The sequence below is a fragment of the Schistocerca americana genome, chromosome 1 (assembly GCF_021461395.2).
Source record: "Schistocerca americana isolate TAMUIC-IGC-003095 chromosome 1, iqSchAmer2.1, whole genome shotgun sequence".
In the NCBI taxonomy this organism is placed as follows: Eukaryota; Metazoa; Arthropoda; class Insecta; order Orthoptera; family Acrididae; genus Schistocerca; species Schistocerca americana.
The window spans coordinates 167,260,302-167,277,022 of NC_060119.1; the positions used below are offsets into that span (position 1 = coordinate 167,260,302).

A 16,721-nucleotide genomic window follows, 5' to 3' on the forward strand; every position below is an offset into this window, starting at 1 on the left:
TTAGATTAAAGTGCATGTATATATTTTGAGAAATTTATTGAAACCTAATAGAAAATTATTTTGTGTATGATTCTCTCTGATGCAAAGTGTAACTGCAATGAAAAATGTTTTTTAACTTACATAAATTTAATAAGAAATTACCCTCATGCTTTAAAAAGAAAGCAGCATTCTTTGATCCAAAGAATGGAAATACTTCTAGCATAGACATTTTTAATGTTTTCGTACTACCATTTTTACAAGTTTGATGATCTCTCTCTCTCTCTCTCTCTCTCTCTCTCTCTCTCTCTCTCTCTCACACACACACACACACACACACACACACACACAAGTTCGCAAAAAAATAAAAACTATCTACAATAAGCACTGCTATGATACACTTGCATAGCCAACATAGTTGTTGGATGTACACAATGTGTGTACACATTTTACTGTCCACAACATCAACTCAGTGTATAATATCTTCGTACTCTCAAGCTCACTCACCATGTGTGTACATCTTTGTCCTTTTACTCCTAGTGTAATATAGCTTTCATGCTGGCCACATGTGTGTCCACTTCAGTGTATATTGCAGTTGTAATATTGTAATCAAATACACACAAAACTTCTGTTTCAACATTGTTATATTGTTGTGGTTGTTAATGCTCCATTGATCATTCCATTTCGTCTTACTTTCTTCCAATGGCTGAAACCTGTCATATGACATAATACTATTTCATTTTCACAAAAGCTGTCACACACACTACAAAAAAAGCCTTTGTTTTCCAAACTAAACTGAGTTGTGGGAATAATGTTCTTCAGAATGCCTGGTACATCCAATAATTGTTTATTTGATGATTTATTTTTAAGTTCAATTTTTTTTAAAATTTTTATCCTATGAAGATGCCTAACACTAGAAATGTGTTTCTTCACATGAAGCACGTATTTCCCTATCCGTTCATTGCAAAGGTAGCATATTAATTGCCCTGAATGAATCCTGAAAATTTTTTTGTTAATGTGAAATGTTGCGTCAAAATATTCCCACATATCATCTAATCTGACTGCATGTTTCATTGATATTACCTGGTGTCTGTCCTCTACAATAGCAAAAGTATCAGCAATTGAGCAGCAAACAGCAGAAGAAGCAGAAGCAGATTCTGAATTATTTGAAACTTCAGAACTGTTGTTCACGGCAGTTTTTTGTTTCAATTTATGCTTCTTTCCTGTCACATGACCAAGTACTGCCTGGTAATTGATAAGTTCACGATCACACAATATACACTTATATCTTCCACCCTTGTGCCTTATGATGCCATGTAATTTATCTTCTGAATTACACAGTTCCTCTGAACTATGACCATGTAAACTATCTGCCTCACTTATGATAGGAAAATCTGGAGTATTTTTCTTTACTTTGTCACCTATATCATTTTTCTCTTGTGCACTAGACACAGTTTCTACCTTTTGTAATGAAACACATTCATTATTTTCCCTTTGAGTTGTTATATCAACAGGTTTATCATAAGCATTGCCCCCCCAATGTCTACCTGCTACAGGTTCACCTTCCTCGTCACCAGCATAATGAACCGTCATTCCATTACTCGTGGCATCAAATGTTTGACCTGCAGGTATTTCACCATTACCAATGGGAATTACAAGTAAATCTTCAACTTCATTTGAGTTTTGTAATTCTGTTTTTATGTTTTTCGTACCATGATTATCTGACTTCTGTTCCTGTGTATATCTAGTTCCTTTAGTATCCACTGATACCAAATTCTGTGACTGCATGCTTTTTCCAGTCTCCAAGGATGATGCAATGGAATTTTTAGTACTATTGGAAAATGGTGCTTCTGTTTTTATACTTTTGGTCTCATGTCTGTCTACCTTGGACACATCAAACATTCCTCTCTTCCTACCTTGTTCAGTCAGGAAAGTCTCCCTTTTTGGTTCATATGACTCCACTGTTACATAGTCAACCCTAAGTCCTACAAGCTCTTCATTTAACTTGTTCAACAGTATATTAATGTGCACTAATTTGTGATATATTTTAGGTTTTGTTTCCTTTTTCTCAAGGTAAGGCAGTAATGCTTCATAGTTCCTTAGGCAGCAAGTAAAAGTATCATTCATCAGGATGGCTAATTCGCCCACTGACGTGTTAAAATCTTCTGATGTTCTTCCATAACTCATTGTGCAAAACCGTGGAAGCTACTGACATTGAATACTCCAGAGAAAAATCCTGAAATAAGAGACAGAACTGTCAGACACACGATTCACCGAGGCATAATTTATTGTTAGTTTACTTGCAGAATTATGATAAATTTAATGTTAACTGCTATATTGCGACATGAAATCAACATAGAGGTGTACACAAAAAGTAATTTCTCTGAAACAATGCAGATAGTAAAGATCATGGTGGTGATGACAATGAGGATGGACTTCAGATTCTTAACACAGCACAGTCATCAGTACTCTTCTTGGATATTAACATAGAAATTTCATGTTTGAACTAAGTCAGCTGCTGATTCCTCAGTAACACAGATCAGCAATTTTTTTCACAGTGTCAGCCTATGTTGACAGAGATTGTGGTTTGTAGCTGATACAATTCAATTAAACATTTACCTTGCCATTTATTAAATCAACTCCCAAACACGTCAACATATTTCCTAATGCACAATGAGCCACGACACTTAAAATGTCCACATCATAGTGAGTGGTTAATTAGAGCTAGAATTTCAGTGTATCTAAAAGCTTCATTACTATGGTTCATGAAATTTTTCTTAACAAATGAGGCAGAATGATTAGCAGGTTACTTATCTTTGAATAAATGATTGAAGGTAGAACAAAAAATTCATGAGACAATTAGTGTCTCCATTTACATTGGTGACTTTATATTTGGGGGAGGGGGGGACTGTACTGGTCCTGGTTTGTGATGTTTGTTAATGGAACAAGAATTAGCTGACTATAACAGCTAGAACAACCTGTCATATGTGGATGGCTGGCCATCAATTCAGAGAGAGAGGGTATCACTAGCTCAATGACTTCAAATTCTGAAATATGTGTTACAATGTTGCTTTTGTCAGCTAGGATGGTAGACAGATTTCCTGTCAACCTGAGTGTTGCTGTTGTGTCAACATATGAAGCATATAGTTAAAATAAGTAGTACCACAAACTAAATTACACAACTTAAAATGTATATGTTTGTATCTACAGTCACAATTTATTTGTTTTGCCCACTGCCTATTAGTTTCAGTACACAGTACCATCCTCAGGCCATCCTATGATCAAAAAATATTATTACATAGTGCAAGAGCAATTTACAAAAATATTATCCTTTATGACAGCTAACATGTGGTTTAAAGGGAACCTTAAAATGTACAGGTAGCCTCTTGCCGTGGGTACACAGTCAGCGTGCTTGCTTCCCAAGTAGGCATGTCAAATACTAACAGAAAAGGTCAATGTTGAGCTTTCAGAATATATTTTATTTATTATTCTTTTTTACCTCTTTTTAAAGTCACAATGTAAAATATATAAAAAAAAACAGCATAAAAATTGAAAATAAGAAATCACATAACAATATAGTCTCCACTATAACAACACATCACAGGCAAAATTGCAAACGTATTTTGCCAACTTTATGTTTTACCATTACAAGCAGTTTATACTATTATAAAACACTGTTCTGACAGTGAACCTGTAAATTAAGTGAGCACCATCAGAATAATATCATTATACAATAAAAATAGAAAATTAATTTTTAGTGAAAATAAATCAGGCATCCAGAGGGAATCTGCATTGTGTGGCTGCGTACTACTTTGCAACCATCAATTGACAATCTTTGGTGACATCTCCAGTTTCATGTTTGTCCAAGCAATGACCATATGTGTGTGGGGGCTCTAAGCTGTGCTGCAGTGTGCCTTCCCCATGCCCCTGTGTGCACATGGTCATTTCTTGGACAAACAATCTGGAGATGCGACCAAAGATTGTCAGCTGACAGTTGCAAAGTAATATGTAGTCATACTATATCATTATTCCTTTTGCACATTTGATTTCTTCTCAATAAAAATTAATTTCATATTTTTATAATGTAATGCTTTTATTACATCGACATTGCTTAATTTAAAGATTCATTGTCAGATAGATGTTCTACGGTAGGATAAACTGTATACAATGGTGAAATGTAAACTTGGCTAAACACAGCTGTGGTTTTGCTGTTAATCTTTTGTTACAATAGAGACTATTTTGATAAGTAATTTTTTATTTTCAAATTTTATGCCGTTTTTTGATATCTTTAACACTGACATTTTTGAAGAGGCACGAAAAATAAGAACAATAAATAAAACAAATTCTGTACATAGCAGCACTCTTATCATTGCTGACCACAATTTAATCTGTTTAAAGCTCAACACTGAACTTTTTTTTCAAGTATTTGACACACCGACTTGGGAAGTAACTGTGACTACTAGATGCCAGGGGTAAGTCTACCTATACATTTTAAGATTCACTATGTGCCATGTGTTTGCCGTCATAAAGAATAATATTATTGTAAATTGCTGTTGCATTACTGTTCTAACTATGTAATTGTATTTTTTGATCATAGGATGACCCGAGGATCATACGGTGTACCAAAACCGGTAAACAGTAGTAAAAATAAATAAATTGTGACTGTCGACACAAACGTATACTTTTCAGTACTGCGTTGGTCGCTGTTCCACCAGCAATATGTTGGTGATATTTAAATTACAGGAGTTTCACATATTGGTGTATCATTTTTCCAGAAGAGGGAACTGTGTCAATGGATGGTGTCCTATTCTTATCAGAGATAGCACTGTTTGCTTTGGCTGACATGAGTTTCCCCAACCTGGTTGGTCAATTTTATTGACTGCAGTGTCTTGGTTATCATTTTCCACTGAAGTATCATCCTTCTGTCCGAAAATGAGGCAATAGTGCGCTAAGCAATAGCACATGATGTACAATGCCTCCTCCACATGCTCACATGCTTCTTTGTTGGCTATCTTAGTTCTCCATTTCTTATTTCTTCAGTAAGCAAGGGTGTCAGGACAACATTCACAGACTAATCATAAAAAACTTTTCAAAATATTGCAGGAAGTGATAAGAGAGGAAATTGTAATATATGTCGAAGTTCTTAGCAATTCATGTTTTTTGGATTTTCTGAAACATTTTGTGTGAACTCATCAAATAACAACTGCCTCGGTTTAAGTTGATCCCTGACAGTTGCAGTAGGCTGCGCACAGCAGCTTCACAAATCTACCTCACCCAGTAACATAACATGATTTTGTAAATGTTTCTACAGCCACAATCCAGTGCTGTTGCAAAAAGCATTCTACTGAAATGCCGGTCACAAATAATGCAGGGACTCGAGGACAAATAAAGGTATAGATATACAATCCATTAATTAAGTTGTCACCAAATGTTTTTCACATTTAGTGAAGTATGTGGTTCCTTTTTCTCTCCATTTATGCTATTGCTCTGAGATATCTACAAGTAATTGAATTTGGCAGGCTAAGGTCATTTGTATTATTATTATTATTATTATTATTATTATTATTATTATTATTATTATTTCTCTTTCCTGTCTCAGACGTTACGTCTGGTTAAAAATGGAAGGTGACGCGGACCTTGATCAAGCATGACTTCCTTCTAACTGTACGGTATATGTTACATTGCATTTAGGAACTTTTGGGTAATTGAACAAGTATCAATAATTACAGATTTCTGTAATTGTATATATAAGTTTGGATGTAGCTGTATTGCATTGATGTACTGGTGGATATTGTGTGGTATGACTCCTGTAGTTGATAGTATAATTGGTATGATGTCAACTTTATCCTGATGCCACATGTCCTCAACTTCCTCAGCCAGTTGGATGTATTTTTCAATTTTTTCTCCTGTTTTCTTCTGTATATTTGTTGTATTGGGTATGGATATTTCGATTAGTTGTGTTAATTTCTTCTTTTTATTGGTGAGTATGATGTCAGGTTTGTTATGTGGTGTTTTATCTGTTATAATGGTTCTGTTCCAGTATAATTTGTATTCATCATTCTCCAGTACATTTTGTCGTGCATACTTTTATGTGGGAACATGTTGTTTTATAAGTTTATGTTGTAAGGCAAGCTGTTGATGTATTATTTTTGCTACATTGTCATGTCTTCTGGGGTATTCTGTATTTGCTAGTATTGTACATCCACTTGTGATGTGGTCTACTGTTTCTATTTGTTGTTTGCAAAGTCTGCATTTATCTGTTGTGGTATTGGGATCTTTAATAATATGCTTGCTGTAATATCTGGTGTTTATTGTTTGATCCTGTATTGCAATCATGAATCCTTCCGTCTCACTCTATATATTGCCTTTCCTTAGCCATGTGTTGGATGCGTCTTGATCGATGTGTGGCTGTGTTAGATGATACGGGTGCTTGCCATGTAGTTTTTTCTTTTTCCAATTTACTTTCTTTGTATCTGTTGATGTTATGTGATCTAAAGGGTTGTAGATGTGGTTATGAAATTGCAGTGGTGTAGCCGATGTATTTATATGTGTGATTGCTTTGTGTATTTTGCTAGTTTCTGCTCGTTCTACAAAGAATTTTCTTAAATTGTCTACCTGTCCATAATGTAGGTTTTTTATGTCGGTAAATCCCCTTCCTCCTTCCTTTCTGCTAAATGTGAATCTTTCAGTTGCTGAATGTATGTGATGTATTCTATATTTGTGGCATTGTGATTGTGTAAGTGTATTGAGTGCTTCTAGGTCTGTGTTACTCCATTTCACTACTCCAAATGAGTGGGTCAATATTGGTATAGCATAAGTATTTATAGATTTTGTCTTGTTTCTTGCTGTCAGTTCTGTTTTCAGTATTTTTGTTGGTCTTTGTCTATATTTTTCTTTTAGTTCTCCTTTAATATTTGTATTATCTATTCCTATTTTTTGTCTGTATCCTAGATATTTATAGGCATCTGTTTTTTCCATTGCTTCTATGCAGTCGCTGTGGTTATCCAATATGTAATCTTCTTGTTCAGTGTGTTTTCCCTTGACTATGCTATTTTTCTTACATTTGTCTGTTCCAAAAGCCATATTTATATCATTGCTGAATGCTTCTGTTATCTTTAGTAATTGGTTGAGTTGTTGATTTGTTGCTGCCAGTAGTTAAAACTAGTGTGATCATCCATGTATAGCAGATGTGTCTTTTTGTGTGGGTATGTTCCAGTAATATTGTATCCATAATTTGAATTATTTAGCATGTTGGATAGTGGGTTCAGAGCAAGGCAGAACCAGAAGGGACTTAATGAGTCTCCTTGGTATATTCCACACTTAATCTGTATTGGCTGTGATGTGATATTATTTGAATTTGTTTGGATATTAAGTGTGGTTTTCAAATTTTTCATTACTATGTTTAGGAACTGTATCAATTTAGGATCTATTTTAAATATATTTCCAATATTTGTAGTAACCATGAGTGGGGTACACTATCAAAAGCTTTTTGGTAATCAATGTATGCATAGTGTAGCGACCTTTGTTTAGTTTTAGCTTGATGTGTCACCTCTGCATCTATTATCAGTTGCTCTTTACATCCTCGTGCTCCTTTGCAACAGGCTTTTTGTTCTTCATTTATAACTTTGTTCTGTGTTGTACGTGTCAATTTCTGTGTAATGACTGAAGTTAATATTTTGTATATTGTTGGTAGGCATGTTATGGGGTGATATTTAGCTGGGTTTGCTGTGTCTGCTTGATCTTTAGGTTTCAGATAAGTTATTCCATGTGTAAGTGTATCAGGGGATGTGTATGGGTCTGCAATGTAACTGTTAAATAATTTAGTTAGATGTGAATGTGTTGAGGTGAATTTCTTTAGCCAGAAATTTGCTATTTTATCTTTTCCAGGGACTTTCCAATTGTGAGTAGAATTAATTGCTTGGGTGACTTCATGTTGCAAAATTATCACTTCAGGCATTTGTGGTATCATCTTGTATGTGTCTGTTTCTGCTTGTATCCACCGTGCATGCCTGTTATGTTGTACCGGGTTTGACCATATGTTGCTCCAGAAGTGTTCCATGTCTGTTATGTTTGGTGGATTGCCTTTTTAATGCGTGTGTTATCTATTGTCTGGTAAAATTTCTTTTGGTTTGTGTTGAATGTTTGGTGTTGTTTCCTTCTATTTTCACTTTTTTTGTATCTTATAAGTCATTTGGCCAATGCTTGTAATTTCTGCTTCTTTTCACCTAATTGCTCTATCACTTCTTGTTGTGAGATTTTACCTAACCTTTTTCGTTTTTTTTTTTTCTGACATTTCATTTCTTATCAATTGTGTTAGCTGTCCGATGTCTTTTCTCAGTTTTTCTATTCTGATCTGTAGCCTGTGTTGCCATGCTGGTTTTGTGGGTTTCTTCTGTATGTTGGTTGGTTCTGATCTCTGCCTAGTGTGTATATTTAGTGTAGTGAGTGCTCCTATATAAACCAGTAGTTGTAACTCTTCCATAGTTGTGTTTTCATTTATTTTGTTGTGTAAGATTGTGTTGGTAGTTTTTGTTGTTGTTTCGACTTGTGGGTTATTTGGCGGTCTATGCAAGAATGGTCTAATGTCTGTATTTGTGTCTTTGTATTCTATATATGTCAGCTGAAATTATTCTTCTATATCTAACATGTGTGTCACTGCGTGTTCTATTTGTGCTTGTTCTGGTGACTGTCTTAAGATTTCGTTTTCCTCTGACTGTTTAATTGATGCGTGTTGTTCTTTGTTTGTTTGCTCTGGGATATTTGAGTCCATTACTGTATTTTCTTCTTCTTCTGATTGCACATTATTTTGTTCCAGTATTTGTTGTACTTGTTGTTTGATGTTTTCTAATTCTGACTGGGGTATCCTGTTATTTTTGATTATTACACCGATCTGATCAGCTAGTCATCGTTCTGTTAAAAATTTTAATTCTGGGTATCTGGTAATAAATGTTGTGTATACTTGTGATCTGTATCCAGTTGTGTTGGTTCCTAGGTTTGTTGCTTGGTAATAACAGAACATGAGGTGTAGATTAACTTCATCTGACCATCTCATCCTCTGTCTTTTGTTTTCCTTCTAGGGTGGTTGCAGGAAGCATATCCTGCAAAACACCTCTATTTGGATTTGAATCATTTTCCAGTTGGCTAGCAGTGTCGTTACCATTGTGGGCGGGCATAGGGTTCAAGCGTCGTTCCCGACAATGACGGCGCTTGTCCGAGGCTTCTTTAGTTCTGTCCTGAACCAACTAATCACACTAAAAGGGGGGTTAGCCCTATTAGTGGTTTGTTCTTTTCGTCGCCTTTTATGACTGGCAGAACATACCGGAGGCCCATTCTTTTCCCGGGCCTCCACAGGAATTATTAATATTATTATTATTATTATTTCTTTCCTTTCTCAGACATTACGTCTGGTTAAAAATGGAAAGTGACGCGGACTTGATCAAGTGTGACTTTCTGTTAACTGTATGGTTTACGTTACATTGCATTTAGGAACTTTCGGGTAATTGAACATGTATCAATAATTACAAATTTCTGTAGTTGTATATATATGTTTGGATGTAGCTGTATTGCGTTGATGTACTGGTGGATATTGTGTGGTATGACTCCTGTAGTTAATAGTATAATGAATAATCGGTATAATGTCAACTTTATCCTGATGCCACATGTCCTTGACTTCCTCAGCCAGTTGGATGTATTTTTCAATATTTTCTCCTGTTTTCTTCTGTATATTTGTTGTATTGGGTATGGATATTTCAATTAGTTGTGTTAATTTCTTTTTTTGTATTGGTGAGTATGATGTCAGGTTTGTCATGTGGTGTTGTTTTATCTGTTATAATGGTTCTGTTCCAGTATAATTTGTATTCATCATTCTCCAGTACATTTTGTGGTGCATACTTGTATGTGGGAATGTGTTGTTTTGTTAGTATGTTGTATGGCAAGTTGATGATGTATTAATTTTGCTACATTGTCATGTCTTCTGGGGTATTCTGTATTTGCTAGTATTGTACATCTGCTTGTGATGTGATCTACTGTTTCTATTTGTTGTTTGCAAAGTCTGCATTTATCTTTCCGTTTATAGTCTCAGCACTTTCTGAATGATGATGAGATGATGTAGACAACAAAAACACCCAGACCCTGGGTGGAGAAAAACCCCAACCCGGCCAGGAATCGAACCTGGGACCCCGTGATCCAGAGGAGGAGTGTTTATGGCTCTAATTATATTGTATGACTAGTGTTTGCGATCCAACTACCACTTATGCAGCTGTGTACCACAGGTGGTTGCCTTCCTCGCCCACTAACTTCAAATTTGGTGAAAACAGGACAACAATCTTCCATACACATAAACATACACAATTGTTTTCCTTCGAGACTCCAGCTTTCACCACAGTTCCTGTGGCAGGAGCTTCACCACACTGCCAGTACTTGCACTACATCACTGTGGCCAGTCACGTGGCTCCAAGTGCTGGTTCTTGTATTCATCCACGACTTGGCTACATAGATTACTGCTTGCCAACCTACAGGAGCCTACATCGGGAATTGCTGTGTGACTGAACACCGACCATCTGCAGTCCTTCAATACGGAGCTCCCTTTGCCGAGTGCACCAGTCTCTCCAGTCTTGGTGCCAGCTGCATGTCATGGTCTGTTTGAGTCTGCACACTTGTCAAATGAAAGAAGATATTCTTCACTTTACTATGCCTCACACAGGAAAGAAATAATATTTACTGTAGACTCCCTTTTTCTTGCACCCAGGCTACAAGTGTGTTGTTGTTTTTGGGGTGTACAGGCACTCAAAGCAAGGTTATCAGAGCCTACAAGTCTGATCAATTACATGTACTGAGATGTGTTACTACTATCTTGCACAAGACCTTCTCAGAAGCAATCAACACAGATAGCATGGCACTGGTCTGTGTGTACATTATCTTATTCGCCATTTTTTATAAAATGGTTTTACTAAGGGGAATTTCAATTTTTCTGGGAAGTCACTGGATCTGGGAGACACACTACACAAATGACTGACAACAGAATTAATTTCTGGTACACTGACTCCTGTGAGTCAATTTGATATTTCATCATTCCATCATAAGTCTTTACAGAGATTTAGTAACCAATCCAGTTTCCTGCACACTTTTTTCTTGTAGCAGCATGTGATATGATTGTCTCAGAACACAAGCTTCCAAAATTTCTGCATTCCTTCCCGTAAAAATCAATTCATGATTTAACTTGCCAACTACTGACAGGAAACAGTATTAAATATACAAGGTGATTCCTTGATGATATTACAAACTTCAGTGTTGATGGAGAAGGCTAAATGTATGCCTTTGAGGTAAGGGACCCTGGTCTGGCAACATCCAAGTCAAAAGTTACAAATTGTTCTGATACCTCTGCCAGTGGAATACATGTACCGGTACTGCTGTTGCTACGATTTTAGGGCAGGCAAGTTTCAGGTGGTAGTATGGACCAAAACAACAAAAGAAAGTCTGATAAATACAGACTGTAAAACATGTACCCTAAGAACTGTGAGCACTTGTTCAACAGAAGAGACGTGTTTCACTGTATCAAACATGAACAAGTGCTCCCAGCTCTTAGGTATGCATTTTAGAGCCCATTTTTCATATTATCACCTCCTCAGAAAGTTACCTACACTACAATCCTAACAACATTAATGACACACATATTCCACTGTCAGAGGTATTACAATGATTTTCGCTTATAACTTTTAGCCCTGTTATTTCCAGACCATTGTCCCTTACCTCAAATTTATACATTACTCTTCTCTGTCATCCCTGATAGTTTGTATCATCACCACCGAATCACCCAGTATAAACACTTTATTTACTTCTGATGCAATGCCATAAACCAAAAGAACACAAAAACATGCACAATAAGTAAGTACTAATTTTAAGGTGAACACAATGAGATTTCTGAAAGTAAAACATACTGAACTGAGCTTCATGATTAGTTTACCTGTATATTGCCTCCATTGTTATTCAATTGAATGAAAGAAATTTTACACAGTGTGTTTCATTTAAGGCACTGGTATAATTATTTATGTCTGGACCTCCATGACATGTATCTTTAGAAGAGTAAGACAAACTGTTTGCTATGAAACAACTGTAGGCATTTTCAGCTACTGTGTGATCTGAGTCTAGTAAGGATGCTTTTGGATCTAGGATTATTATGCTGGTGTAACAATATCACAGGCATTTTAACAGAGTTTGAAAGTCATTGATCATGTATGTAGGTTAAGAACAAGACTGCACCCAGTAACTTTCCTTATGTCCCCCCCGCTTCTGAGGTTAGTTTCATTCCAGTGACAAACTTTGTGCCATGAAAAATGGGTCAATACTCTATCATAAACAATTTTCTTAAATATGTTCGAAAGGATCAAGTGTAAATGGGTCTGAAATTGAAATTTGATTTGCTTATCTCCATTTTAATCTCTCAGAAAACATGCTCTGACTGATAGCAATACCTTAAGAGTAGGCTTATCAAACCACACTAATTTTTTTCTCTGCTAGAACAATTAGTCTACTGCCTTCTACTGACATGATGAATTCCTTAATTCTCTTGGGGATTGAATTTCTGAAACTAATGCATGATGATGGTCTTGAAATCCTGCTACTTTATTGCTGAGTCAGTTGATATAACATCCACTGGCAACAGGTCACATACCAAAACATTTGCAGCAGATTTAAAGGCTGCCCCGTGCACTGGCAGTTATACCTGTCACAACAGCCTTTGTTCACAGAAAGCTATCTAGTGCGTATATTGCACATGACCCTGTTTTTTTTTTTTTACTTGGATTGTGATTTGGACTTTGTTGTTACTTACCTACAACATTTGGGAAGTGCACAGATTACCCTGTCTGCCTAATGCAGGACTGTCTTAGCTAACTGTTCAAGTGAAAGCAGTTTTTTCAATGAACAAATTGATGACATGTGGGTTGCACCAAGAGTTTGGTTCACATCAACATGTTTCGCAGTCTAACCTACAAACAGTGTTCTTCAGCAGTGACATGCAAGTTACTCAACAAATATTCAGGGTACTGTATTGACCACCAGGTATCCACTTTCAGAAGTCTTTAGCTTGTTTATTTCCAGAAGAGTTGGGAACTATTACTTTCTGTGATTTAATTTTAAATTAGTGTATGTGCATGTTGCACTTTCTTAATAACTGAAGGGAGGTCTTTAAAATACTGGTCAAACTCTAATTTCGACTCTGGACTACAGCTTCTCCTTGAATTAGGTAAAAGTCTCTCCTCTTGGTACAAAATAGTTTAGTCACAGGAGTTATCTGTGTTATCCTTGCTTCTGTTCAATTTTACCACTGTTCATGGGCTCACAAGGTTCCAACTACTGTAGGAATATATTCAAGGAAGAATTTAATTTTCCACCTACACTGTATACTTTCTAAATCTCTTCTCACAATTTTTACCTGAACACCACTGTCAATGATTCTGTGATGAAAATTATTTTCATGGATGATCTGAACCTAAAAGTCAGCACATGTAACTGTCAACATTTGATCTACTTGATCAGAGATACCATTGACCATCAATTTTACATCTAAACTACTGAAGGTAGATGAGACCAAAACAAATTGTCAATGGCTGTTTCATTATGTCCTAATTGGAACTTTACTGTGGCAAATAAAAACAGAACAATAACTCTGTATCCTCGATCAGTAATATCTAAATTTAAGTCTCCCCAAACCATGATTCTCTACTTTAATTTATGCAATAATTTTAAAACTTTCTCTGGCTGTTTTATGAAGCTTAAAATATTTCTTGCTTCTGGCCTGCAAACTGTCAGTAATGGTACCTTGTGTAGTCTGTACTCCACTATCATGGTATTCAAGAGTTGCGCAATACAACAGTCATTAATATGAAGAGCCTGGGGCTCGAGAGCTAGTGCCATCACCCTCTCCTCTTGCTGGTTTGATAGCAGTATGGAATTAGTTTTTATCCAGCAAGATGTGCATGTTCAATTTTAGCAATTTCCATGTGATGCTCTGATATGCACGGCACATCTGCTGACATCCCTTGTGCCATTTCGTTCTCATCTATGGGTATATGCATTCATTTTATTAATAAGACCTTTGGTGTTTTGCTAGACAATATTAATGTTCTTTGGGATCTGTAGTTTTTAGTAAGTTCAGTGGCTATTGCAACAGTAGATTTTGTGCAAGAAGAACCCTGACAGTTGCATCAAGCTCAGCAAAGCTGTTTCACTCATCTGCCTCAAACAATTGTGTAATATGACTTTGTAAATGTCCCTTATGGCAGTGCCTCAGTATTCAGCCGGGAGTTCTATAAACAGTTACTGTTATCTGCAGCCATTTGCACTTTGGCACTGAAAACTGGCAACAGTGCTACCAGCTATCTGGGATCATCGTAACACCGAATTCACTAAGTAACTGTTTCAACTGTCATTATATTTAATCTTCAGCTCCATATTTTAGAGGAATTTATCCAAAAGAGAACCGGGGAACACAATGGAAACCATTTGGATAAGACAAATACTATTTCAATCTGACTGGTTGAGTCTCCTGCTTATCCTTATCAAATGGCAGTCATGCCATGTGCAATTCGACTGAGTGAGGGGGTGATGCATCAGTTACACTTATGAGGGAATGCCCCTCACTCCTAAGCAATTCTCCAAGCTATGCATTAGTACACTCCACTGAATGCTTCATCCCAGGGGTACTATGCCTTCAAGGAGTGAGTAATGAAACTTGCTTATGAGAGTTAATGAAAATTATTTAGAAAAGGTAACATTTAAGTCTCTTTAAGAGCACTGTACTCTTATCAAGTAGTTGATTATGGAAGTTTAGTTGAGAGACAAAAATGTTTACAATGTAACTCCATCTTGCAATTATGGAGTGTGGTACTGCGGCTGGTCAATGAATTGTAAAAATAATATTCCAAGAGCCATTATTTTTACAGGTTTTTATTTAGGTTACCAGTTTTGACTTCTTGATAGATTCATCTTCGGGCCCTGTAGCATGAACGACAAAAAGTATCCAGTTGTACACTTATATACCGGGGTAGCTGGCCGTAGAAGACTTCATGAGCAACATACGCTGTTCACAACAACAGTTTGTTCATGTACAAAGATCACACCCCGCTTGTGAAGTTTTCTACAGAAACCAGACGCATACACTGGTTACCTGCTATACACTTGTATAACTGAATACTTTTTGTCATTCATAGCACAGGACCTGAAAATGACTCTACAGAGGAATCGAAACTGGCAACCTTAATAAAAAGCTATAAAAACAATGGCGGTTGGAATACTATTTTTACAAAAATGTTTACTGTCACTGGAATGGAGATCAGCTTGGGTCACAGCCACTACCTAAGCGACATAAATCGTAATAATTTGTCAGATCATATAGGACTAATACATTCATGGACACTGAAGCGACAAACCAGTAAAAACACAAATGTAAATCCTCACAATACCAGATTATCCTTTATTTTCAGCCAGACTAACATTGCTATAGCTGCAAATATTCTTAAATTAAGCTTCCGCAACTATGAAATCATAAAAAGTAGCATGTACACTATTAATTTAACTACTTAGAAGAGCACTTCAAAAATAAAACATTTGTTTTAGTGTCAGCAACTGCATGAACACACCTCAGTTTCTCTCCAGTTTGAAATGTAGGAAAGTGACACTGGCACCTGGAAGCTTAGAGGCAGTGTGTGAGCTGCCACTTAGTAACTCAGTAAATAAATGAAGTCATGAAAAAGCCAAGCATCTGGGTTCAAGCCCAGTAGAGTGCAAAGTTTTTAATACTTCAAAAAGTTTAGTAGCCACTAGAGAAATTAGAATTCTGACATTGACGAACACTGACAGAGTCAGCTCGGAGAAAAAGTAGTTCTTGAAATTTTCTAGTTAGGTTTTAACATGACATGAAGCATCCTTTGAGTGTCTAGAAGTTGTGAGTTTTCAAAATTTCCCCATGAGAAGGGGGTACAGGTGTGTGCATACTTTGAGATTCCCTTCTACAGGGTGACAACTATTGAACTATATGAAAAAAGTGTAAATTAGTTACAAACTATGGTGTGCACACACTTTATTCAACATGTAAACATCACTAAAGATGTTTGGATTTAGGTTACGACAAGCTCTATATGCCTGCCAGCCTTGGCAGTGATGTGGCACGACCCACTGAAGCGTTGGACCATCAATGGCGTCAATCGTCTCCCGAATGGCTGTTTTCAGCTCAGCAATGGTTTTGGGGTTACTGCCGCACACTTTGTGTTTAATATAGCCCCTGGAGAACGAGACCATCCTAACCAACAGTACACAAGTAGTTAATATATTTAACAACCATTTCTTAAGTGTAGGAGAAAAAAAGGGGGAGAACAGTTGAAAAGAAAAAGCCAGGCAGTATGTGGAAGAGTCTGCTTTGAAAAAAAAAAAAAAAAAAAAAGATTAAGTTTCACCTGACAACCTCTCGTGAAATAAGTAAAATTATTAAATCTTTGGAAAATAAATATTCTGTTGAAGTAGAAGACATCTCTAATAAGATATTAAAACAATGTGGAGCAATTACAGCTGATGTTCTGAGTCACATATGTAATGCATCACACACTCAAGGTATTTCCCCAGACAAGTTAAAATATGCCATTGTCAGGCCTCTCTACAAAAAGGGGGACACCACAGATGTCAATAATTATCAAACTGGATCCTTGCTTACAGCATTTTCAAAAATCTTAGAGCAAGTAATGTACTCCAGA

The 16,721-nt window shown here is 36.4% G+C and overlaps 1 protein-coding gene across 1 annotated transcript in view; it reads right to left on the reverse strand.

The window, feature by feature from the left end:
- Positions 1 to 602: 602 nt before the first annotated feature.
- LOC124620955 overlaps positions 603 to 16,721 on the reverse strand; it is a 40,343-nt gene continuing 24,224 nt past the window's right edge. The window contains exon 2 of the mRNA XM_047147105.1: positions 603 to 2,212. Within this exon, the coding sequence (XP_047003061.1) occupies positions 619 to 2,163 (1,545 nt within the window). The 5' untranslated portion in view covers positions 2,164 to 2,212 and the 3' untranslated portion in view covers positions 603 to 618. The remainder of the gene's footprint in view (positions 2,213 to 16,721) is intronic.